Below are 24,632 nucleotides of genomic sequence, written 5' to 3' on the forward strand. Positions count from 1 at the left end.
TGTGTTTTTAATTAAAACATCGAGTAAACGTGTCCAAAGTCCTGACTGACGGACTGCAGCTCGTCTTTATAGGTGAACGTAATGACATGATTCATTAATTCACTCAGCTCATGTCATTATTCTTTATTTTTAACATGTTTTCAAAGAATTGCCTTTATGTTTATGCATTTTGTGTTTTTTATATCCATTTGTGATCGAACTCTTCTTTGTTTTGTTGTAATTTTTTTCACCTTTTACTCAACATGTCTTACTGACATATTTCAAATGTTCAGAATGTTTATTTGCGAGTGCTCTCAGCTGGCTTCGTGTTTCTTGCAGCGAGGGCCTCGGGAGGATTTCTGTCTTTGTCGTGAAGACGGCCGCAGCAACCATCTGCGGAGGCAAAATCCTGGATAAATTACGATGTAAGAAACACAATGGAATTGTGAGGATTGAAATTCTAATCAGCTGTTTTTACTTGTAATAAACTGTTCTGCTCTAGAATTATGGTACCGGGTGAGTTTTCTGTGTCTGCTTTGGTCGCGGTCCGGCTTCACGGTTCAGGAGGCGTCATTATTCATGATGTGTGTTAAGGAAGTTTATTACATAGAGTAGAAACAGCAGCTTGTGAGGAGGAGGAGGAGGAGGAGGAGGAAGAGGAGGGCTGATCTGAATAACTGCCTCACTTTGACTTGTTTCCACAAATAAGTGAGATGATTGTACTCTGTGACTCAGGAACTGACTCAGACGTTTTGTCTGCAGACATTTTCTCTCAGCTGTCGGACGCCGCTGGAGTGATGGTGCACTCGCAGTTCGACCACTTCCTGAAGGAGGCGCTCAAGCTGCCCATGGCGGTCTTCGAGGGCCCGTCGTTCAGCTACACGGAGCAGGCGGCGAGGGCGTGCTTCACGCAGCAGGTGAGCTGGGGAGGTGGTGTGGGGGGAGGGGGATGCTTGCGAACGGTGGGTGAATCTGCTCTGCTCTGCCTGACGTCGACAGAAACAGGTCTCCCTCAACACCTTCCTGGACACGCTGATGTCAGACCCGCCCCCTCAGAGCCTGGTGTGGTTGCCGCTCATGCATCGGCTCGCCAACGTGGAGAACGGTGAGACGCCGTCAGCGTAACGCTCACAAACCTTTTTCCCCTCCTTCCTTTACCTTTCCATCTGATCGCAGAGGACGGGAGGTTTTATAGTGAATCCTGCATCACTGGGCAGAACCGGCCCCCCAAAGACACTTCACAGTCTTTACCCTGGACCCCCCCAGATTACCTCGGAACCCCCATTGGCTTCAGTGGTGTTCGCAGTTCTACGAGAAAGTCGTAGAGGAATAAATAAATAAATAAATAAATAAATAAAGGAGTTCATAGGTTCGATCCCTACAATGCCCACCAGCTCTCCAGAGCGCCCCCATGTGGACGCCCCCGATGGGTGAATTCAGCCGAATAGAGCCGAAACATTCCAGTGAAGAGAAACATGAAACCTGAAACCTGAAACATGAAACACTGGACGGGGTTTCCAGGTCTAGACTCTATTAAGTGTCTGAGTCTGGGTTTTATCAAAGATGCAAATCTATTCCAACAACCTGAGAGTAGAAACCTCATACTTTAACCTTAAAAGATGTCTTTGTGCAAAATGCAGTGTTTTTTAATGTGTTATACACACACACACACACACACACACACACACACACACACACACACACACACACACACACACACACACACACACACACACACACACACACACACACACACACACACGTGGCTCTTCTGTCCTCACATGAATGAAAACTGATCCTGTTCTGGCTGCAGTGAGCAGAAATAGTTGTGTGTTTACAGTCTGTGCGTTTGGTTCCTCCCCCTCCTCCCCCTCCCCGCCCCACCCCCCCCCACCCCCACCCCCCACCCCCCTGCAGTCTTTCACCCGGTCGAGTGCTCCTACTGCCACTCTGAGAGCATGATGGGCTTCCGCTACCGCTGCCAGCAATGTCATAATTACCAGCTCTGTCAGGACTGCTTCTGGAGGGGGCATGCCAGCGGTTCCCATAGCAACCAGCACCAAATGAAGGAGTACACGTCATGGGTAAGAGGTGGTGGTGGTGGTAGTGGGGGGGGGGGGTCTGCTCCCGACCAGTCATCATGGCTGTTTCTGCTCTCATTCATCTCCACAGTGTGAAAACGAAGGTGACGTCCATCTCTGTCACACATCATTCATCATTTATAATGAAATAACAGTCACAGGCAGACAAATTACACGTACATTGTATTTATATTGAAAAAGAAAATTATCCAGAGCTAATTATTTCAGAACCGAATTTTTTCTAACTTTGCCAGACGCTCCAATCTGGCCCGAGGTTTTCAAACTTTCAACGTTTTGAAATTGACAAAAATCCTCTCCACTTCCAACACAGGTAACAGAATAGACACACGTCATTGATTCAGATAAAGATCTAGATAAGAAGAGTAGATCAGTAGACATAATAACATAGAACTGATTGTAACAAGATGCTTCAGTGAAAGTTTAATTTCTTTTTACTCGTGAGTTGATGAAAACATGGAGATGATAAACGTGCATTGATTGTGAACATTTTCATAGAGTAGTAGTAGTAGAGTAGTCGTCTTTGCATCCATTAAACATTAACATTTTGGAGTTGTTTATTGTTGTACTGGTCCTGTTCCATTGAGAACCAGAAATATGTTGCCCTTAAACACAGTAAGTCTGATTCCCTGGGGTTCAAATTAAGCAGCAAACCAAGAAGCTTACATCACAGCACGCTAATGCAATTAACTGCAAATGAGGCGGAAACAGGAAGTTTCAGTTCCACCATCACAGATGCTGCAGGAAGTTACCGAGATGGAACAGAGCGAGCAGACGACCGGACATCTAATGGTAACATATGAATTCATGGACAATAATGAAAAATGGCAGGAGCTGAGTGCAATAAGGAATGACCTCCGTCCATCTAAACCTCCAGCAGCTTCACTAGAAAACGGTCCAGTGTGGCCCGAAGCAGCTTCACTCTAAACTTCACGACATAGAAAAGTCTTCAGCTGAACCTCCAAAGTAGAGACTGTCAGCCTCCCTGACTGAAACTGGGAGCCGCTTCCTCATGGGAGGAGCCTGAGAGCGGGAAGCTCCGCCTCCATTCTACTGGTAGAAAACGTAGGAACCTCCAGGGGGCAGCACCGAGCACCGAGCTAGATCCTATGGGACTAACAGCTGTTTCTTAAGAGCTTTCAGTAATAAAACCTGGTTGTGAATTCCTCAGGGATCAACTGTGGGGCCGCTTAATTTTTCTGTGGACGCGATGGAAACATAAATCAGGTTTGTCTGCATAGAAAGTGACTTTCGTCTTCATGGAGGACGTCAAGTCAGAATCAAGTGTTTGTCACTGCTGCAGCAACATGGAGATTCTGGTCCGTTTCAGTCAGTCTCAAACACACAAGTAATCACAGGGGGATTGTTGAGTGTATGAAAATAAGATGCCTCTGTATTGTCACCCATGTAATCTGATTACACTGCCATGTGTTTTGTGTCCCTCCCAGAAATCCCCTGCTAAGAAATTGTCCCAGGCTCTCGGTAAGTCTCTGAGCTGTGCGTCCAGCAGGGAGCCTCTCCACCCCATGTTCCCCGACACGCCCGACAGACCTCTCAACCTCGCCCACATCGTGTGAGTAAAACATAAAAACACCTTCAGCACCTCTTCTTTGTGCAGAGCCGCTCTAGATGCAGAAATCTAGATTATACGTCAGCTCTTTATGTTCATGTAAAATGAGATTTTAAACTACAAACATCCAGAACCATAAACACTGATATGTTTTTAGTCTGTCATGGATGGATGGATGGATGGATAGATTCTAATAGGTTCTTAAATTTAAAGTTTTAAAGGCTCTATTTCCGCGGTCCGACCCTCTGAGGAGACTCTGGATCCAGTGAAGCAGGAGTCAGAGGAGCAGTTTTCTCTGAGCTGATCTCAGTGTGAGTTCAGTCGATCTCTCAGGTCGGACGGATCGATGAGGTTTAATTACAGCCTGAAGCGGCGCCACAGTCCCCGGCTGCTCCCGCTCCTGCCGCTAACCCCGACTATCAACACTCATTAACCCTCTAATCTCAGATTATTTATAAACTTTCAACCCTCTACAGGAAGGCAGAGGCGACATTTAAGCAAATATTAACTAGATACCTGAAGCTTCATCAAAAGATTTCTATTGAAATATGTTTGTTTTTCTGTCTATTTGCTCGGCAATCTATCTATAGTTCCAGTTCTATAGCATTTAATCCCAGTTTACGATGAGGCAGATTGACCCTGGACTGTAGCTTGATAACAAATCACCAAAAGAATGAAACCAAGTTTTTTTCTTTTGGTTCAGTTGCTTTAATCCCAGAAGAAGGTTTAAGACATGAGAGTATATCTAAATAAATGTACGAATTAGTTGAACCATTAAAGTCTTCAAAGTCCAAAACAACTTAAAATAAATAGATTGTTCCAGAGGAGCCAAAGATTTAAGTGAATTAATCTCATGATGATGCAAGAAATCAAACAGTTGCTCCTGTAATGTTGTTTTAACATAAATAGTGAAGAATATTTAATACCTGAGTTACTAATGGATGTAAAAATAAACGTATAGAAAGTGTTTGACGTCAGATTATATATATAAAAATACTTTTTCTCCCAGCTGAAACTGCGTGCGTGCGTGTGTGGGGGTTTCGTCGCTCTGCTGCGTTGATTGTAATCGAGTATTTTTACTCTTTTCTTTACTTTCGTCTGAATAGAGACACGTGGTGAGTTCACTTTGCTTCCTTCAACTTTACTTCCTGTGTGTTCATGTGTGAATGTGTTCATCCTGGACTGACACTGGAATCCATTCATCCATCCATCCATCCATCCATCCATCCATCCATCCATCCATCCATCCATCCATCCATCCATCCATCCATCCATCCATCCATCCATCCATCCATCCATTGACTCTCATGTGTTCATCCAGTATAAATTACTTCCTCCTGTCGTCTCAGTTTCAGTGTTCCTCTGTTGGATTCAGTTTCACTTCTTTCTCCATGTTTTGCATAAAATCTTCGACTCGCTCCGTTTCTGTTTTCGAGCGTTTGAGGGATTTTAAAGTGAAAAGCTGTTGATGAACACATGAATCCTGTGTGTTTCCTGTCAGGCCTCCCAGACCAGTGAACCTCTCCTCCGACTTCTCTCTGTGTCACTCCATGCCCACGTCAGGGAACCCGTACTCCAAGTGAGTGTGCGTGCGTGCGTGCGTGCGTGCGTGCGTGCGTGCGTGCGTGCGTGCGTGCGTGCGTGCGCGTGGTGCCCAGTGGAGCTGAATGTGAATGTCTCTGGTTGCAGCAGGAACAAAGACGTGGACCAGAGGAAGCCGTTGTTCGGAGCGGCTCCACACCTGCTGAAAGGCCGAGGGTGAGTGACCCAGTGACCGGCCAGCTGACCGCTGAGGCCTCGTTCACACTGCAGCCTGATGGCGGTCACGTTTAAAATCAAACGTACGCAAAGAAACCGGATCCCAGAACAACATACAAACATACAAACGTGTCCTGACTATTTAGGACTTTTTATTCATTCATTATGTCTCTTTTGATTCAGCCCATAAGCAATAAAAAACTAAACAAAGAAATATCAGACTGTACAATATTCACTAGTTTGCTATTTCATTATCAGCATGAGAAACGTAAATATCAGACTGACTGAGGTTGATAAGTTGTCTTTCATACCTTTTCATTCAAAATGACAGAATTCTAAAATGTAAATAACAATAATCTCCTTGAATTCCTCAAAATTAACGACTTGAATGTTTTATAGCTGCAGAGCAGAAATCAGGAACAAGACTAAAAATACAGTGTGTGTGTGTGTGTGTGTGTGTGTGTGTGTGTGTGTGTGTGTGTGACTGTGTGTGTGACTGTGTGTGTGTGTGTGTCCTCCGTTCTGCTCCAACCTCCTGGAACAAAAAGCCGCCTTGTTTCCCTCCAGTCAGCCGTAAAGAGCAGCTTCTCCTCTCCGTCCTGTCTCACTGCTTCGCCTCCTTAGTCCCGAGACTTCCTGTCTCACTGCCCCAGTTGAACTTCCTGTCTCCAGGTTGAACTTCCTGTCTCACTGCTCCAGTTGAACTTCCTGTCTCCAGGTTGAACTTCCTGTCTCACTGCTCCAGGTTGAACTTCCTGTCTCACTGCCCCAGTTGAACTTCCTGTCTCCAGGTTGAACTTCCTGTCTCACTGCTCCAGTTGAACTTCCTGTCTCACTGCTCCAGGTTGAACTTCCTGTCTCACTGCTCCAGGTTGAACTTCCTGTCTCCAGGTTGAACTTCCTGTCTCACTGCTCCAGGTTGAACTTCCTGTCTCCAGGTTGAACTTCCTGTCTCACTGCTCCAGGTTGAACTTCCTGTCTCCAGATTGAACTTCCTGTCTCACTGCTCCAGGTTGAACTACAGCCTGGACGTTGCAGACAGACTGGCAGACGAACATGTTCTCATTGGCTTCTATGTCAGTCTGCTCCAGAACCAGCCTCACTCCTGGTCAGTGGTGCTGCGGTGCTTTAACCCCGCCCTCATTCTGAGTGTGTTACCATGGCAACGCTGCACGCAACGTGTGACCCCTCCTCGTGCCTGCTCGAGGGCTTCAGTGTCTCAGAACAATTATCACAAGTGTGTGTGTGTGTGTGTGTGGGGGGGGGGGGGGATCAGAGGCTGGATGAAGGTGTAGAGATGATGAGGGCCAGGGTTCAGAGGTCAGTGAGGAGTTCACTTCCTGCTGTCAACCAATCGTACTTATTGAGCGTCAGCCTTTCGCCATTCTGACGACTCGACATCACCAGAGTCCAGCAGAGGGTGAAAAGTTGCTTCACTCTGAATGAAAAGTCGTATTTGATCCTGAGGGAGGAGCCACCATGATTCATACGCCTCATATAAGTATCAACTAAATGTTATTTTATGGCCTTTTCGTGACAATCCGCTCTAGACGTTAACTTTGCTGTGCTGTTTCCTAAAGCTGAGTCTGATTATTCTTCAGTTTAGGAATCCGCCAGCTCTCAGTACGAGGGCAGCAGCTCTGTGTTCCAGAGGTTTCTAATGAGTTCACGTTAAAGCTCCTCGGCTCGTCGTCAGATCAGAGGTCAGATTCTGTTAGAATCCAGGATCTAAAGATTCCTCTGTACATCTCCACTGTTCATTCAGCCTGCTGCTCTTTGGATTCTTTTCTTTTGGAAATCCTGTGGTTTTCTTTGAAATGTGTGACTCTCTGGCGCCCCCTCCTGATCACAGCAGGGAAACACAGATTTAAAGATTCTAAATAAAATCTTTAACTGATGTTTTTTTTTTCTGACGTTTGATCTTTTTCTTTTGCATTTCTGACATTGTGTGTGTGAAGAGCTGATGTGTGACACACCAAGCTTAAGATGGCATATTTGTTTTATTCCTCTACCTTTTGTTGCTGTGAAATCTGCCTGACGACTAACTCAGACTTACTCTTCTCCACATCTTTTGGGCGTTTGCTCGGTTTCACCGTCGCTCTTCGTGTCCCTCTGCCGCAGGTTGTTGGAGAGCAGCAGTCATCAGGATGAAGAGCACAGCCTCATCGCTCGCTACGCCGCCCGGCTGGCTGCCGACGCCGCGGTGAGACAAACACGAACGCTCGCCGCCTGGTCGCTATCTAAGTCTTTTGACGTTTCGCTGGATTCTGCACCAGAAGGTTTCAATAAAACTGGCTTTATTGTGAAAAACTGGACATTTTCATCACACGAAGAAAAACTTTAACCCTTCGGAGAAACTCCCATTTTTATTTAAAATCTATCTGATTAATGATTAATAAAAGGCACGGTAGGAAAGAAAAACAAAACAAGATAACGATGTTTTTGATGTGTTTTTTATCACTGCGGTTGTTAAAGTCACAGTTTCAAGTAGGTTTTAATTCGAGGATATAAATGAGCCCAAATCAAAGCCTCGTTCGATTGAATACACGGAGGGAATTAAAAAGCTTGAAGGAAAAAAATCACATTTCTGATTCTGCAAATCATTTTTTTATGGATGTAAAAATATCATATCAGTGTTTTGCGTTGTGTTGATGAAGCGGATGATAAAGGGTTAATGTTTAAATTTAAAGATTATTCTGACACTATTTAACCGGCCTGGAGATGTTTGTGGTTCCTGAACTCCTGGATTACCCAGAACCATAACAGATCCAGCTCAGAACCTTTGCATCTCTTGTTCTGGAGAAACTTGTGGTGAATGTCCTCACATTACCGTAATTTCCAGACTATAAGCTGCTACTTTTTGAACCCGGTGGCTTAAACAATGACACGGCTAATTTATGGATTTTTACGGTTGACAAGCTTCATGCCGCTGGTACATGGGTGATGCGTTCAGGTGCATCACGTAACTCTAACATTTCTACTTTTATATTTTATTTGGTGGGTGCGGCTTATATTCAGGTGCGCTCAATAGTCCAGAAACTACGGTACTGAGACGCTTCATTCATGTGGACGTCTGTCTGTAGGGGGCAGTGCTGAGCTCTCCCGGTTATTTTCTTTAATTTCTTGAACGCTAACTCAGGGTAACGTAATAATCGTCCAATAACCGAGTTCTGACCGTCTCCTGATGTGCACAAATGGTTGATTATCTGATTTCATTGTTGGAATTCTTTCAGTTTCGGTGTTGTTTCTGAAGAAGCTGTGATGTTTGTTGGTGAAGATGTTTGTTGTTGAGATCCTGTGACGGTGTGACTGTGTGGTCTGCTCAGCAGCAGCAGCAGCAGCAGCAGCAGCAGCAGCAGCAGCAGTACAGAGTCCCCACAGACCTGCCCGGCTCTCTGGACGCCAACAAGCAGCAGAGGCAGCTGATCGCTGAGCTGGAGAGTAAAAACAGGTGACGTGCTGCCCCCTGCCTGTCAACAGCCACACATACACCATTTACAATGAAACCATATCTGCTCCGACTCCATAACCATCACTCATCAGAGGAAACTGCCTCCTGTCTGCTTTGGACTGTTTAAAGTTCCGGCAGTACTCCCCCTGTGCACTAGGTGGCAGCAGAGAGTTACTGCTGCTTCTGAATGAGTCTGTGTCAATCTGCCTGTCTCTCTGTCTTTTTCTTCTTTAATGTCTGGTTTTCAGAGGTGCTGCTGCTTTTCATTTTATTTTCTGACTGAGATTTGAACTTTTCTAATAATAATTTTCTGGATTCTTAGTTTCTGTTTGTTTGTTCCTTTAGTCCCCGCTCAGACGATACACACCGTCTGCGTTTTCATCGATTCTTTCGGTTTAAAATTATTTCTTTCTGATGGTTTTTACCCGAAACAAAAGTTTTCTAAGTAGTTTTATTTGTGGATTCTGACTGAATTTGATCTTTGAGATTGTTTCTGCCTGGTTTCAGGACAGACTGGTGGTTTTAAAGTGGATTCTGGTGGATTTGAACGGGTTCAAACGTGTTTCTACTGAGTTTTCTGAAGGATTCTGATCGTTTTCACTGGTTTCCAATGGTTTTTAACGTTGTGTTTTGGTGTTTTTTGTTAAATTGTCTTGTTTCTCATAGTTTTAGTTGGTTTAAACTGGTTTCTAACTGGTTTTGTAACAGAGTCTAATCGGTTTAAACTGGTTTCACGACGTGACAGTGTGTTTGTGTTCCTCTCAGAGAAATCCTGCAGGAAATCCAGCGGCTGCGTCTTCAACATGAGGAGGCGTCGCAGCCGCCGCCCGACAAGGGTCAACACAACCCCACGCTGCTCGCCGAGCTCCGACTTCTCAGGTGCACACACACACACACACACACACACACACACACACACACACACACACACACACACCAGCGTGTGTCTGATCTGTTTGTGTTTCTGCTGTCAGGCAACGCAAAGACGAGCTGGAGCTGCGGATGTCGACTCTGCAGGAGAGTCGCAGGGAGCTGATGGTGCAGCTGGAGCAGCTCATGATACTCCTCAAGGTGGCGCGCACACACACACACACACACACACACACACACACACACACACACACACACACACACACACACACACACACACACACACACACACACACACACACACACACACACACACTCATGTTAAACTCTGGTTTGTTTTGCAGCTGGAGGAGCAAAAACAGGCTGTAAGTTTAAAAACTGGCTTTAATAACGAAGCTGCAACAACGTGAGCGCTGAGTCGGCTGCTTTTCACCTGACAGACTGAAGCTTTGGGGAGAAAAAGCTGAATTGCCTGCATGTTTGTGACGCAGCTTCATTCCTCCTCCCAGACTCCGACATGTTGAACATGAAGAGTCTCAGGATGAATCTGCTGCTGCTCTGGTGTCACTCTAGATACTAAAGTTTTCTAAAGCCTGAACAGAGATGCTCGTTAACTCCTGTGTGGAGAAAAGTTTGGACCTTTATCGTTTGGACTCTGATCATATGTGGTTTCACTACAGAGCCAAACTATGGTCCTTTTCAGTGTTTCTGAAGTCTCCATGGAAACGGTTTTCAAAACGCTGTCATAGAAACGTGAAACTTTTCTGAAACAAAATGCAAAAAACTGTGTCGTGGTTAGGAGGCTTCAGTGGAGATGATTCCTGTCCCTATACTCTGTTAAACCACTGCAGTGAAAACATGCGACACTGAGGATTAAAGATCTGCAGAACTTTTATCAAACCAACATTTAAAGTTGGTGTTTTTCATGAAGCGTCAAAGAAAATCAAACGTTTGTTAACGAGTGAAAACAGAATCTGTTTGTGATATCCTGAGTAGATAGACTGAAAGAGTGTGTGTGTGTGTGTGTGTGTGTGTGTGTGTGTGTGTGTGTGTGTGTGTGTGTGTGTGTGTGTGTGTGTGTGTGTGTGTGTGTGTGTGTGTGTGTGTGTGTGTGTGTGTGTGTGTGTGTGTGTGTGTGTGTGTGTGTGTGTGTGTGTAGACTCAGGGTCCCGGCTCTCCCCGCTCCTCTCCCAGTCACACCTTCAGCCGTTCCATTCCCACCCCGGTCCACTCGGACTCGGCCGGCTCCACGCCGACTCACACTCCTCAGGACTCCCTGATGGGGGTGGGGGGGGACGTGCAGGAGGCCTTCGCTCAGGGTGAGATGCACACGCACACACACACACACACACACACACACACACACACACACACACACACACACACACACACACACACACACACACACACACACACATACACATACACACACACACACTCTCCATCTGACCCTGTCTGTTGTGGAAGGTCCTCGGAGGAACCTGCGGACCGACCTGCTGATGGCGGCGGACTCCATCACCAGCACCATGTCGTCTCTGGTCAAGGAGCTGCACTCAGGTGAAACTGTGAGCCGGATCCATCACACAGAGCTGCAGCTCCTCGGGGCCCAGAGGCCTCCGGCGCCCCCTGCTGCTGCAAGAAATACAACAATAGCAGCATCTAAAGTCGCTGAGCCGCTATATCCCAACCCTCCTCACAGAGACGTGTCCCGTCCTCCAGAGTTTTATGACGGGTTCCCGTCCCCTCGTTTGATCCGGACCAGTCTCTTCTGGGGTAAAACTGTTTGGTTTGGGTTTGGTGAACCAACTCTGAACCGGAGCCAACCAGATCTCTGGTCCCCTTGAAAACGTCGGTCTCAGTTCGCTTGCAAAACCATCTTTCTGGTGGGAGGGGTGAGAGGACGCGACGTAGAGCCCAATGCATTCTGGGTCGTAAATAAACAAAGCTCAGCGCACCAATCAGAAGAAGCAGACGCAGAAAAAGTTAGAAAATATCTTGTGAGCAGACGTGGAGTAGAGAGGATGAAGTAGAGAGGATGAAGTAGAGAGGAGGAAGTAGAGAGGAAGGAGTAGAGAGGAGGAAGTTGAGAGGAGGAAGTAGAGATGAAGGAGTAGAGAGGAGGAAGTAGAGATGAAGGAGTAGAGAGGAGGAAGTAGAGAGGAGGAAGTAGAGAGGAAGGAGTAGAGAGGAGGAAGTAGAGAGGAGGGTGTAGAGATGAAGGAGTAGAGAGGAGGGTGTAGAGAGGAGGGTGTAGAGAGGAGGAAGTAGAGAGGAAGGAGTAGAGAGGAGGAAGTAGAGATGAAGGAGTAGAGAGGAGGAAGTAGAGGGGAGGGTGTAGAGATGAAGGAGTAGAGAGGAGGAAGTAGAGAGGAGGGTGTAGAGAGGAGGAAGTAGAGGGGAGGGTGTAGAGATGAAGGAGTAGAGAGGAGGAAGTAGAGAGGAGGGTGTAGAGAGGAAGACTCATTGAGATCTGCTCTGAAGACTTTATATCACGGTTGTTTGTGGCTACCCGTTAGCCACGAGCTAACTAGCCTAGCCACCTCAAGCTAAAGCAGCTGGTGGAACTGCAGGAAGTTTTCCAGGCGGTTCGACCCGGTTCTCCTGTGAAGGTGAACCGGACCAGATGAAGGGTGAACATCCCAGAATGTCCAAATGTGAAAAGCTCCTTAGAAACTGGCAGTTTGTTTAAAAAGACGCTCAAACGCTCCGCTTGCTATTTAAACCAGGAAACTTCCAGTAAATAGATTTAATAGATTTTCATGCTCACATGTGAGAGTGAACATTTCTACTATTTACAACATCATCGTCTGCATACAGTGAGAACGTTCTCACATACACACTGTGTGTGTGTGTGTGTGTGTGTGTGTGTGTGTGTGTGTGTGTGTGTGTGTGTGTGTGTGTGTGTGTGTGTGTGTGCGCAGAGGGCGGCAGTGAGACGGAGAGCACTGTGGACTCTGAGCCGGGCGGTTGTGATCTGTCGACCTCCTCAGAGCATCTCCTCCCATACACACACAGGTATATCACTCTCACACACACATACACACACACACACACACACACACACACACACACACACACACACACACACACACACACACACTGCTATTCGAGGGAGGAACGAGGACGAATGTCTTCCTTGTGTTGCAGACCGGTGAGCTCCGCTGAGGACGACCGCTTTGAGAACGACATGGAGGCGCTGCTGGAGGACGAGCTGTCGCTGGAGGAGCTGCTGCAGCCGAGACGTTGTTCCGATTCTGTCCACCAGGTGACGCTGCAGCAGTGACCGAGTCCGTCTGGCTGACTGGTGAGTTCAGGAAGGAAGAGGTGGAGGTGGAGGGGGAGGAGGAGGAGGAGGAGGAGGAAGAACATTGTTCTGTGTATAATTAGTGAAGATTCTGTAAATCGGTCTCATGGTAAACAATGTGTTGGACGGGACAGTCTGTCCTTTTCACCGGGTGAAGATGATGAAGACGAAGCTCTGCAGTAACCCAGACGATGCTTCCTCTTCTCCACAGCAGAGAGACGGAGGCAGACGCAGTCCGACGCCGTGACTCCACAGGAAGTCCGTCCCTCTGAGCCGAGCTGAAACTGTCCTCGATACCACAGGTGCCATAAAACCAGCTGAGCTCTTTGTTTTGACGCTTTTTGTTCCGAGTCGCTGAACAAAGTCCGTCAGACGTCGGGAGTGCGGGACGCGTTCTTACTCCAGTTTCCGTGGTTACGTTTCTCTTGGTTTTCTTGCCGTTGGGTCAGTTTGGTTGGCTGCGACCGCAGTCCGTCGCCGCGTAGCTTCAGCTCCTGCAGCGCCGCCGGTGTTACGCTGAGTTCTGCTTCCCTGCAGAGGATCGTCCCCCTCCACAAACACTGGTTAAAACAACATGACCTCTGTGATCAGTTTATTTTCAGCCGGTCCTCTCAAAGCTTTGTGATCGCAGTAAAGTACCGGTCCAAGGGGAGTCGACGTTTTCTAAAGAGTCCAAACCAGACCTGGACCCAGACCCCGTTTACACGTTTCAGGTGCAGAACTGGTCATAACACCGATACGGCGAACACTTCAGCGCAACACCAGAGCTGATCCCAGCGTGTTTAATAAAGCTTCATCCAAATCACTTTCCAGGTTCAGTATGAACGTTTATTAAAACTTGGGCGTAGCGACTGACGCTAGCCTGCTAGCCGCGGCAGCGTCTCGTCTCCGGCAGACTGGCGGAAACACAACAGAGGCTGCAGCTAATAAACAAACGGAGAGAAAACACACAAGGTGGCAACTACACTGGCTCACTGCTGCCCCCTAATGCACAGGAGGGGCATGACTTATATTTGACATGCTGCGCCTTTAAAGATTCACACTGGAGGAGCGTGGAACAATAAAGTAAGGTTCAATCAGGTTCATTTGTTTCATTTCTGACAAATACACACACACACACACACACACACACACACACACACACACACACACACACACACTGAAGCTGTAAATGTGTGAAATGTGTCCCGTTGGGTTTGTGAGCTGCTTCCCAGTGATTTCTGCATGATGGTGACACATAATAAACTGTTGGCACAAAGTCTCCGTTTCAACCCATAAACCTCTTCTTCTGTTCCACGCCGCTTCCTTCGGCTCGGCACATTTATTATCTGTCACACACGCTCGGCTGAGCGCCCTCCACCTTATTGTCTGTAATTCATCACGCGGCGACTCCTGAAGGCAGCAGAGCTGCTCTGTGGCTCCCTCTGCTGGGGGGTCGTGGAGGGGATCTGGAATCAGAATCAGAATCGCATTTGTTGTCATTGTACAAGTACGAGTACAGGTACAACGGAACTGTATATAAAGCTTGAGGAAAGAGACACAACAAGAGGCGAGGAGAGGAGAGTGCTCTAAGGGAGTACAGTGTGTAATTAGGAAAAAAAACAACCATCTACACTCTGCCGAGTACACATGAAAACCAGTTATTTATTTATTTATTTATTTTTTAAGTTGTCTTTGCATGTTGTTATTTGTTCAGGAGACGTCTCAGAAGAGTTAAAGAGTCAACTGGACTTGATTTAATGTCTTTCAACAAATAAAACCAAATCACACTGATCTTTAAAATTTTACTTTACCAGTTGATGAAGATAAAAAAAAGTAACTTGTTACTTTTTGAAGTTCCTTGTAATGTCCTGCATTGATAATGGTGATATAGCGCTAATATTGTAGCGGCAGCATTAGCATTAGCATTAGCTGCCGACCCTGAGTAATGATTCATTCAAGTTCAGCTGAAGTTACATCAGTTAGAGGAGGAAGATGCTCTATAATCTGGATGTTGGCAGAGGAAGATGCTCTATAATCTGGATGTTGGCGGAGGAAGATGCTCTATAATCTAGATGTTGGCAGAGGAAGATGCTCTATAATCTAGATGTTGGCGGGGTGCTCTATAATCCAGATGTTAGTGGGTGACGATGCTCTATAATCTAGATGTTAGAGGAGGACGGTGCTCTATAATCCGGATGTTAGCGGAGGAAGATGCTCTATAATCCGGATGTTAGTGGACAGTGGTGCTCTATAATCTAGATGTTGGAGGAAGATGCTCTATAATCCGGATGTTAGTGGACGGTGATGCTCTATGATCTGGATGTTAGCGTAGGAAGCTGCTCTATAATCTGGATGTTGGTGGGGGAAGATGCTCTATAATCTGGATGTTGGCGGAGGAAGACGCTCTATAATCCGGATGTTAGTGGACGGCGATGCTCTATAATCTAGATGTTAGAGGAGGAAGATGGTCTATAATCTGGATGTTAAAGGAGGAAGATGCTCTATAATCTGGATGTTAGAGGAGGAAGATGCTCTATAATCTGGATGTTAGATGAGGAAGAGGCTCTATAATCTAGATGTTAGAGGAGGAAGATGCTCTATAATCTGGATGTTAGAGGAGGAAGATGCTCTATAATCTGGATGTTAGAGGAGGAAGATGCTCTATAATCTAGATGTTAGAGGAGGAAGATGCTCCAATCAGCGGCCGTTCCTGGTTCATGGAGCGCCGAGGGTTGAGGGTGGGGTGACTCAGCTGGAAAACTTCAAGCAGCTTGAGGAGCGGATCCACTTCACAGGTGAGTCTCACCTGGTTTTACCGTCTCCGCTCGCCGGGAGCTTTCGTTTCAACCTCGGCGCTGCTGCAGGGACCAGGGCCGGCGTTCTGGACCCGCGGGTAAATTACCCAGCGATTACCGCTTGGAAGGCAGCTGTTTCCATGGCAACGGAGAGTTTAGGTGTGCACTACAATGCCTGTTCTTAAATCCTCAAACAACAAAGTGTGATCAAATCCAAGAGCAGCCACACGGCTTGATGGTGCCACCACCTTGTTTTGCATTCGGCTTCACTGGTCTTTAGATCCAGTAATGCAGTTTTTATCAGCGCTGAACAAATCTCTCTTTGGGGTTCATGTGCACTCCGGGACCTCGTCTGTACATCACTTTTTATTTTAATCCTGCCACTTCTGTGGGTCCTTGCATGTAAAACAAATGGTTTGTTCTCCAGCTTCTGACTGGTTAAATAAGTTTGTTTACGTTGACCTAACTATTCATATTAATGGATTATTTACAGGATAATGATGCAAACTTGCAGTCAATGAACCATAACTTTGCATAAACTGTAGAAGGATGAAATAAAAAGAAAATTAGGGTTTGAAAACAGACTTCTACTGTTTTAATTAAGAAAGTAACGTTAGATTTTGTTATGAAATGCAATAAAATAGGTTTTTGCAACAGTGAATGTAATAATTTAATATCGGGAATAAACGACTTATAAGAGAATCAAACAGTCAAAACAACACATTGTCATTATTTATGTAAAACACTTTTGCGCTGCGCAGATACTAGAACAAACCCCGAATAAATGAATTGTTTCAGCGTCTTTATGACAAAAACAACATTTCTATCAGTCTTATTGTTTACGTTGACTCGATTTGACCATCCGTACTTCCTGTAACTCGGTGAACAGGATTATGGGTAATGTAGTCCAGTGACTCGTGCTCGGTGGAAATGGCGGGTCTCAGATCAGAGGGGATTCTGGGTAATGTAGTCCAGTTACTCTCTACGCGGACATGGCGGGTCTGGAGCTGCTCTCGGACCAGGGTTACCGGCTGGACGGCAGGAAGGCCGCCGAGCTGCGGAAGGTTCAGGCCCGCATGGGAGTGTTCGCTCAGGCGGACGGATCCGCTTACCTGGAGCAGGGGAACACCCGGGCCCTGGCGGTGGTGTACGGCCCGCACGAGGTGAGTGTTTCCCGGGTGGAGGGCGGAGGGTGGAGGGGTTGGGGTCTGTTACTGTCCGTGTACAATGATGGAGGATTTAACTGATAAACGTCTTTATTAACACTTAAACCTGCGGACAAACCAACAACCAGAACTTTTACTTCTGCAGCGACAATCTGCCGCAAAGCATCACGGTGGAACTGTCGTGAAGATAAACATTGTCGGTCCCACTTGAACCACGTGTCTCATCTTCCTCCTTTTTAAATGTTATTTACAAAAACAAAGCATCTAATCACATCCGCTGAACTTTAGTAAACAACGTAATCCAAGAGTTTCCGCCGGAAGTACAAAGACAATGAGCTTTTCTCACCAGAGTAACGATAATAAAAGTAATAATAATGTTTCTCTGGTAACTGAAATAATCTCACAGACTCAGGCTGAAGAATTAATCTTAACTGCGGTTTTCTCTGAACTTTTCTGAAACAAAGATGCAAAAACGGTTTTAACTTGAAACGGTGACACCTAAAGTGAAAACGAATCATTAGTGAAATGTCTTGTGTTGCCATGGTTACAGGAGCTCCATCATGAACCTTAAAGATCTGGATTCAACTTGTTTCGCAGTTTTGAATCACAAACTGAATTAGGAAATAGGATTAGGAGCTTCAGGGTAACAGAGTTCAGATGTTTGTTTTCACATGGAGGAGAAATACTTGAGTAAAGTATATATCTTTACTGTTGAAGTGGATATAAACGAGACAAGAGAAGTTCAGCAGGTCGTTGACTTGTTCCTGTTGGAAACAGTCTGACTCCCGTTCGCCGCCGTCTCCCGCAGATGCGCGCCTCTCGCAGCCGGACGCTCCACGACCGCGCCGTCATCAACTGTCAGTACAGCATGGCCACCTTCAGCACGGCGGAGAGGAAGAGGAGGCCGCACGGCGACAAGAAGTCCACCGAGATGAGCCTCCACCTCAAGCAGACGTTCGAGGCCGCCGTCATGACGCAGCTGTACCCGCGCTCGCAGATCGACATCTACGTCAAGGTGAGGGACTCGGGGGGGGGGGGTCAAAGGTCAGATGAAGAACAGGAGCGGCACACGTTTTACTAATGAAGAACAACTGTGAGCTTCTCTTGTTTACACTTTTAAACTTCTGATGTTTCAGTAACATTAGAATCTTTTTATTTTCAGTCACGCTGAAACTGAAATCAAACTTTTCCTAATTGATTTTAAAGGTTTTTGTTTTAATAGTTTTTCTTTGTTTTCTTTGACGTTTCCATTTTGAACTTAAAGTAAATAAAGTAAAAAACAGTTTATGAGACATATTTGTCAATGTTAAATATATAGGCTTTTACATTCAACATGTTCAATAGTTTACAGTTAATTTATTATTATTATTATTATTATTATTATTATTATTTTCTTCCAGACATGACAAAACATACAAAAAAAATGTATTTACACTAATATGACTTAAACCTATATGTGCCTACAGTGTGTATGCATATATATATTTATATTTATAAATAAAAAAAAAAAAAAAAATTTATATATATATATTCATATATATATATAAAAAATTTTTTTTTTTTATATATATATATATATATATATATATAAACTTTCAAATAAATCTTTTTTATATAGTTTTTTTTTAATATTTTAGTTTTAAATTCAGTTTACTGTAGTTTTCTATCTTTTCATCAAATTAGTTTTTTATTTCAGTTTTTATTACATAATTGAATTCCTGTAGGATTTTATTGGAATTAAATGTATTTCAGTCGTGTTTTTTTTCTCCATATTTCTACGTAAACCGTTTGTTTGTTTAACCGTTTGTTTGTCGTGTTTCTGTGTCGTCTCAGATTCTCCAGTCGGACGGAGGAAACTACAGCGTGTGTGTGAACGCGGCGACGCTCGCTGTGATCGACGCCGGCATCCCGATGCGGGACTACGTGTGCGCCTGCTCGGTGGGCTTCGTGGACGAGACGCCGCTGGCCGACCTGTGCTACGCAGAGGAGAGCGGCGGCGTGAGCTCGCTAGCGCTGGCGCTGCTGCCGCGCAGCGGGCAGATCGCGTTGCTGCAGATGGACGCGCGGCTGCACCAAGACCACCTGGAGGCGCTGATGGAGGCCGCCATGACGGCGTGCAAAGGAGTGAGCAAGGTGCTGGACGAGGTGGTGAGGCAGCACCTGCAGGAGGGCGCTGTGCTCAACGAGTGTCCCTGAACGCATCGTCAGCGGATTCTGGACTTCTTTTTATACTTTATTCAAGTTTGTGTTTGTTTGTTCGCAGAAAGTCTAATAAAGATTTGGATCGTCTGAGATTTGTTTGTGAGCAGATTCAATCATCAAAATTAACTATCGGCGGGCTTGTTTCAGTGTTTGAAGAGTTTGAAACTAGATGATTAAAAAATAATAATAAAATAAATAAATAATTTAATTCAAGTACTTCGCACCGAATACATCAGTCATTTCTCGGTGCTTTTTACAGAGAAAAATAAAAAACAAATCTACATGACCAAACATATACAACTGTGGAAAAGAAAAACTCACTCGAGCAGGAAAAAACCTGATTATTATGTTATTATTTTGAAATATTGCAGGTTTGATCAGAAAAATAATTCTTGGTGTTGCAGATTCAACCAGAGTGTTTTTCCTGAATTATATAAATTTCCTCGTTTCTTACTTCAGGATAGTTTTTTGTTTTAAAGCAACAATTTTACCTTGAAACTTGTCATCAATATAAAAACCATCTTCACTAGTTTGTAGCTCAAAAATAAAAGTGTTTCCTGTTATTTTACACGGTACAATATTTTAAAGTTTTACATATAAAACAAAAGTTATTTAATTGTTTTCCTCCAATCTACATGTTTTTAAAGTTATTTTTTAAATAAAATAAAAATGTTTTTAAGGTACATTTCTTTGGGCGATTGTTTGAGCGGAAGTGTGTCCGTCGCATCAACGTTCCGGTGGGAACCAGGAAGCAGGAACTTTTCTCTCCGGAGCAGGTGAATGCGACCGGCGGAGGTTTGTGTCGATATTTTAGTTTTTGTAATCTCATTCCAAACTGGAGCGTTTTGACGACGACTCGCGCAGCTCCGTGTGGCGTAAATAAACCGTCAGGAGGAATCGCTGCTTTTATAATAAACTCTTTTGGCTCTCGTGCTGCTTTCAGGTCCGTCCGGTGGAGTCCAGCTTCAGGATTCAGGAGCAGCGCCCCGCCATGGGATTACTGTCAGACCCCACCAGGAGACGGGCTCTGATCAGCCTGCTGACCCGCCTCAACGCCCCGATCTGGTGTGTGTGTGTGTGTGTGCGTGTGTGTGTGTGTGTGTGTGTGTGTGTGTGTGTGTGTGTGTGTGTGTGTGTGTGTGTGTGTGTGTGTGTGTGTGTGTGTGTGTGTGTGTGTGTGTGTGTGTGTGTGTGTTGAACAGGGTTTTGGTGAAACAGTAACTGACCTGTCTGACTCCGCCCCCTCCTCAGCGTGGTGTGCTACTTGGCGGGCGTGGCCTGGTTCATGGGTCTGGCGTTCGAGCCGTTCACCCTGCGGACGTACATGTCGGAGAACGCCATGGGTTCCACCATGGTGGAGGAACGCTTCCCCGCCGGAGAGCGAGCGCTCGCCACCGGCCGAGAGTTCTCCGCCCACAAGAAGAGAGTCGGGTGAGGTTCTGCCTCCGGGCGGGGCGGGGCGGGGCGGGGTGGGGGAGGAGTTGGTCATTGTGTTGGTCACTGTGTTGGTCACTGTGTTGGTCACTGTGTTGTGTGTCCAGCGGGATGCCGGTGGACTGGCTGGTGAAGACGATGGAGGCTCGAGGACTGGAGGTTTTCACGCAGAGCTTTTCTCGCACGCTGCCGTTTCCCGACGAAGACAAAGAGCGATACGTAAGAGATGTGACATCCTGTCCAGTTACTGGAAGTACTCACTGGATTACAGTTACTAGACAGTCTGGAGTTAGTGGATTGGTTGGGGCGACTTGTTTGCTCGGTTACCATGGCGATCCAGTGTGTCTCTATGGTTTGTTTGACGTTGTTTGTTGTCGTCCTGCAGATGGTGAAAGGAACCAACGTCTACGGGATCCTCCGAGCCCCCAGAGCCCCTCGCACCGAGGCCCTGGTGCTGAGCGCCCCCTGCAGCCCGGGAGACAACAACAACCAGGCGGTGGGGCTGCTGCTGGGCCTGGCGTCCTACTTCAGGAGTCAGTTCAACACCTCGACTCACACGGCCGGGATTCAAACCCGCAGTGACGGAAGACAAACCGGCGACATTAAACCCCAGATTGATGGTTTCATTTCCTTTTGTTTCCTCAGATCAGATTTTTTGGGCCAAAGACGTCATTTTCCTGGTGAACGAGCACGATCTGATCGGCATGCAGGCCTGGCTGGAGGGGTACCACCACACCAACACCACCGGTACACACACACTCTGAGCACGTCTCCATGGCAACAGATGCTGATCTCCTCCATGAGGCGCCTCTCTCATCCAGGGACACTCTTTCAGCTTTTTGAGATTTATTCAGAAACATTTTGCCGTTAACGTCCCCCCCCCCCCCCCCACCCCCCCCGGTCCAGGGATGGACTGGTCCCCCCTGCAGGGCCGCGGCGGCTCCATCCAGGCGGCGCTCACTCTGGAGCTCAGCAGCGACGTGGTCACCAGTCTGGACCTGGTCCTGGAGGGACTCAACGGCCAGCTGCCCAACCTGGACCTGGCAAACCTCTTCTACGCCTTCTGCCAGAAGATCGGGGTGCTGTGCACCATCCAGGGGAAGGTGGGGGTGTGTGTGTTTGTTTGTTTGTTTGTTTGTTTCTGCTGTGTGTGTTAGTGTGTGTCTGACTCCTGTGTGTGTGTGTGTGTGTGTGTGTGAGCAGCTGCAGAGGAACGACTGGGACAGTGTGTCGGGTTACAGCCACGCCGTGCAGACGATGATGCTGATGGTGATGAAGCAGGCCAGCGGGCGTCCGTGGGGCGATCACGGACTCTTCCTGCGCTACCACATCGAGGCCGCCACCGTGCGAGGAGTCAACAGCTTCAGGCAGTACAAGACGGACTGCACCACCATCGGCAGGTCAGGACACACACACACACACACACACACACACACACACACACACACACACACACACACACACACACACACACACACACACACACACACACACACACACACACACACACACACACACACACACACACACACACACTCACAGTCGCTGGTCTCACTGTTGCCCTCCGGCTCGTCTTGCAGGCTGCTGGAGGGAATGTACCGGAAGCTGAACAACCTGCTGGAGCGTCTCCATCAGTCCTACTTCTTCTACCTCATGCCGTCGCTCTCTCACTTCGTCTCCATCGGTTACTACATGCCGGCTTTCGGAATGCTGGCCGCCATCCTGCTGCTGCGAGTATCCTCACGCTGAGATGGAGTGTGTGTGTGAGAGAGAGAGAGAGGAGTGTGTGACGTGTCCAGTTGTGTCCTTGACGGTGACGCAGGCTTTAGACCTTTGGGTTCAGCTCTCGGCGGCGCCGCAGAGAGACGAGGACGGAGTCGCTTACGTGGAGCAGGTGAGACTGAAGACACATTTAACACCGGCCCTTTAATCACAGCGTTACTGTGTTAGAGCTCGGCCTATGGACAGCACGGTAGAGGCACCATCATGCTCTGAGGCTGCAACACGAAACAGGAAGTTCCTGCTGCTGCCGAGTGTGACAGGCGGTGTTGTGTGAACAGGCGGGGCCTGGCGTTCTCTCCATCCTCACGCCGCTGGTCATCAGTCACCTGACCGGCGCCGCGCTCTACACGCTGCCCGTCCGCTTCCAGGACATCGCCGTGGAGCATTTCCCCGTGTCCGAGACCGAGGCCGTCGTCCTGACCGCCATCGCCATCTACACCGCCGGGCTGGCGCTGCCGCACAACACACACAGGTAATACACACACACACACACACACACACATATACGTATTAGGCGTCATTTAAAACTCGGTGTGTGTGTGTGTGTGTGTGTGTGTGTGTGTGTGTGTGTGTGTGTGTGTGTGTGTGTGTGTGTGTGTGTGCAGGCTGCTCTCGGGCGAAGGCACTGAGCAGGGCTGGAAGGTCCTGAAGCTCCTGGCGGTCCTCTACCTCGCCGTCCTGCTCGGCTGCACGGCGCTCATCAACTTCTCTCTGGGCTTCATCCTCGCGCTCACGCTGGTTCCTGTGGCCGCCTTCGTCACGCCGCACGTTCCCAAGTAACTTAGCACACACACACATTTCCAAACACACACTCCGCTCCTCCCCGCTGTGTCCTCAGCAGTAACACCCCCCCTCCCCCCCCCCCCCCCCCCCCGTCCCCCCAGGCTGCTGTCCGCCGTGGTCCTGGTGCTGCTAAGCCCCGCCTCCACCCTCCTGCTCAGCGTCTTCTTCTTCCACGAGCTGCAGGAGACGCCGCTCAGCTTCCAGGAGGGCTGGATGTTGTACCTGTCAGTCATCTCTCAGGGCATCCTGGACCACTGCCTGTACGGCTCGCTGGTGTTCCCGCTCACGGCGCTGCTGCTCTTCCCCTGCTGGCTGCTCTTCTGGAACATTCTCTTCTGGAAGTAGAACCTCGAGCAGCAGAACTTTGTTTGGACTCTTGGCTTTTCTGGGTGTAACTTTTTAAACGTTAAAGTGCCGTTCAAATAAACTCGTCAGTTGTTTGGCCAATAAAAACGGAAACATGGAATCTGATTTATTTTTCATCAGAACTTTTACTTTCTAAAAGAGTTTCACTTTATCTGATCGGAACGTTTGAATTTTTGTGTCATTTGATATTAATTAGCCACTAAACCATTAATAGATGAACTGAATGTATTGAAAGTTGTTTTCAACATTAAGATTTCTTTTTCCCTTCATTTTTCTATTTATTAAAGGTTTTTAAAAAGTGTTTTTAGTGACTGGATGTTGATGAATGCGTCACGTTTTTATACGGTTTTGATTATTTTCTGTTGGAATGTTTATTTCATATTTATTACTGAATGAATAAAATATTAAAAACCTCACCTGAGTGTTTCTGTGTAACTGCATTAATACAAACTTGGATATTTTACCGTTTTACACAGAATTCACTGATTAATAGAATAAAAACATTTGTTCTGACATTTACCTCCAATAAAGAACTGCAGTAAACATCTGTCTTATGAAGAGATGTGAGAAACTAACATGTTTAGAGAGGTTCAGTATCGAGTTACTAAAATATCTGATAATCTATTATCTTTTTATTAGAGACGTCCTGATCCGATCGGTAGATATCGGATATTAGTGATTTGTGAGTGATTGGGGATCGGCAAATCCAGCCGATCACCCCCCCGAGCTGAAAAAAAAAAAAAAAAAACGCGGTCCGCTACGTCACCTAATAACCACTACGTCACCTAGTAACCACTACGTCACCTAATAACCACAACAATCACCTAATAACTACTACGTCACCTAATAACCACTACGTCACCTAATAACCACAACAATCACCTAATAACTACTACGTCACCTAATAACCAGAACAATCACCTAATAACTACTACGTCACCTAATAACCACAACAATCACCTAATAACTACTACGTCACCTAATAACCACTACGTCACCTAATAACCACTACGTCACCTAATAACCACAACAATCACCTAATAACCACTACGTCACCTAATAACCACAACAATCACCTAATAACTACTACG

The 24,632-nt window shown here is 46.7% G+C and overlaps 3 protein-coding genes across 34 annotated transcripts in view; all 3 read left to right on the forward strand.

The window, feature by feature from the left end:
- dtna (dystrobrevin, alpha) overlaps positions 1–14,305 on the forward strand; it is a 23,090-nt gene extending 8,785 nt beyond the window's left edge. For 4 of the 31 annotated variants that reach the window (XM_080483289.1, XM_080483290.1, XM_080483291.1 and 1 more), the window contains exons 5-21: positions 319–404; positions 742–896; positions 979–1,084; positions 1,897–2,063; positions 3,527–3,651; positions 5,150–5,227; positions 5,338–5,406; positions 6,419–6,514; positions 7,528–7,609; positions 8,739–8,857; positions 9,623–9,736; positions 9,832–9,928; positions 10,887–11,046; positions 11,195–11,284; positions 12,649–12,742; positions 12,875–13,031; positions 13,243–14,305. In XM_080483289.1, the coding sequence (XP_080339415.1) occupies positions 319–404; positions 742–896; positions 979–1,084; positions 1,897–2,063; positions 3,527–3,651; positions 5,150–5,227; positions 5,338–5,406; positions 6,419–6,514; positions 7,528–7,609; positions 8,739–8,857; positions 9,623–9,736; positions 9,832–9,928; positions 10,887–11,046; positions 11,195–11,284; positions 12,649–12,742; positions 12,875–13,010 (1,774 nt within the window). In that variant the 3' untranslated portion in view covers positions 13,011–13,031; positions 13,243–14,305. Of the gene's footprint in view, positions 1–318; positions 405–741; positions 897–978; positions 1,085–1,896; positions 2,064–3,526; positions 3,652–5,149; positions 5,228–5,337; positions 5,407–6,418; positions 6,515–7,527; positions 7,610–8,732; positions 8,858–9,622; positions 9,737–9,831; positions 9,929–10,071; positions 10,093–10,886; positions 11,047–11,194; positions 11,285–12,648; positions 12,743–12,874; positions 13,032–13,242 lie in introns of all 31 variants that reach the window. The other 27 variants (XM_080483286.1, XM_080483287.1, XM_080483288.1 and 24 more) reach the window with 12 other exon arrangements.
- Positions 14,306–16,720: 2,415 nt separating this feature from the next.
- Positions 16,721–19,265, forward strand: exosc4 (exosome component 4). The gene is made up of 3 exons (XM_080483569.1): positions 16,721–16,971; positions 17,783–17,989; positions 18,808–19,265. Exons 1-3 carry the CDS (start codon positions 16,801–16,803, stop codon positions 19,168–19,170), a joined length of 741 nt encoding a protein of 246 aa, XP_080339695.1. The 5' UTR covers positions 16,721–16,800; the 3' UTR covers positions 19,171–19,265.
- A 642-nt stretch (positions 19,266–19,907) lies between these two features.
- gpaa1 (glycosylphosphatidylinositol anchor attachment 1) lies at positions 19,908–24,080 on the forward strand. 2 transcript variants are annotated; one of them, XM_080483539.1, is made up of 13 exons: positions 19,908–19,971; positions 20,120–20,241; positions 20,428–20,607; positions 20,718–20,829; positions 20,996–21,143; positions 21,256–21,357; positions 21,517–21,713; positions 21,814–22,010; positions 22,191–22,344; positions 22,433–22,504; positions 22,671–22,864; positions 22,998–23,168; positions 23,277–24,080. In XM_080483539.1, the coding sequence occupies exons 1-13, from the start codon at positions 19,957–19,959 to the stop codon at positions 23,518–23,520; spliced, it is 1,908 nt and encodes a 635-aa protein (XP_080339665.1). In that variant the 5' UTR covers positions 19,908–19,956; the 3' UTR covers positions 23,521–24,080. The 2 variants fall into 2 exon arrangements, with proteins under 2 accessions (XP_080339665.1, XP_080339666.1); XM_080483540.1 differs by having other exon boundaries at positions 19,923–19,952; positions 23,277–23,957.
- Positions 24,081–24,632: the final 552 nt, after the last annotated feature.

This window comes from Lipophrys pholis, assembly GCF_963383615.2.
Source record: "Lipophrys pholis genome assembly, chromosome: 1".
Taxonomy (NCBI): domain Eukaryota; kingdom Metazoa; phylum Chordata; class Actinopteri; order Blenniiformes; family Blenniidae; genus Lipophrys; species Lipophrys pholis.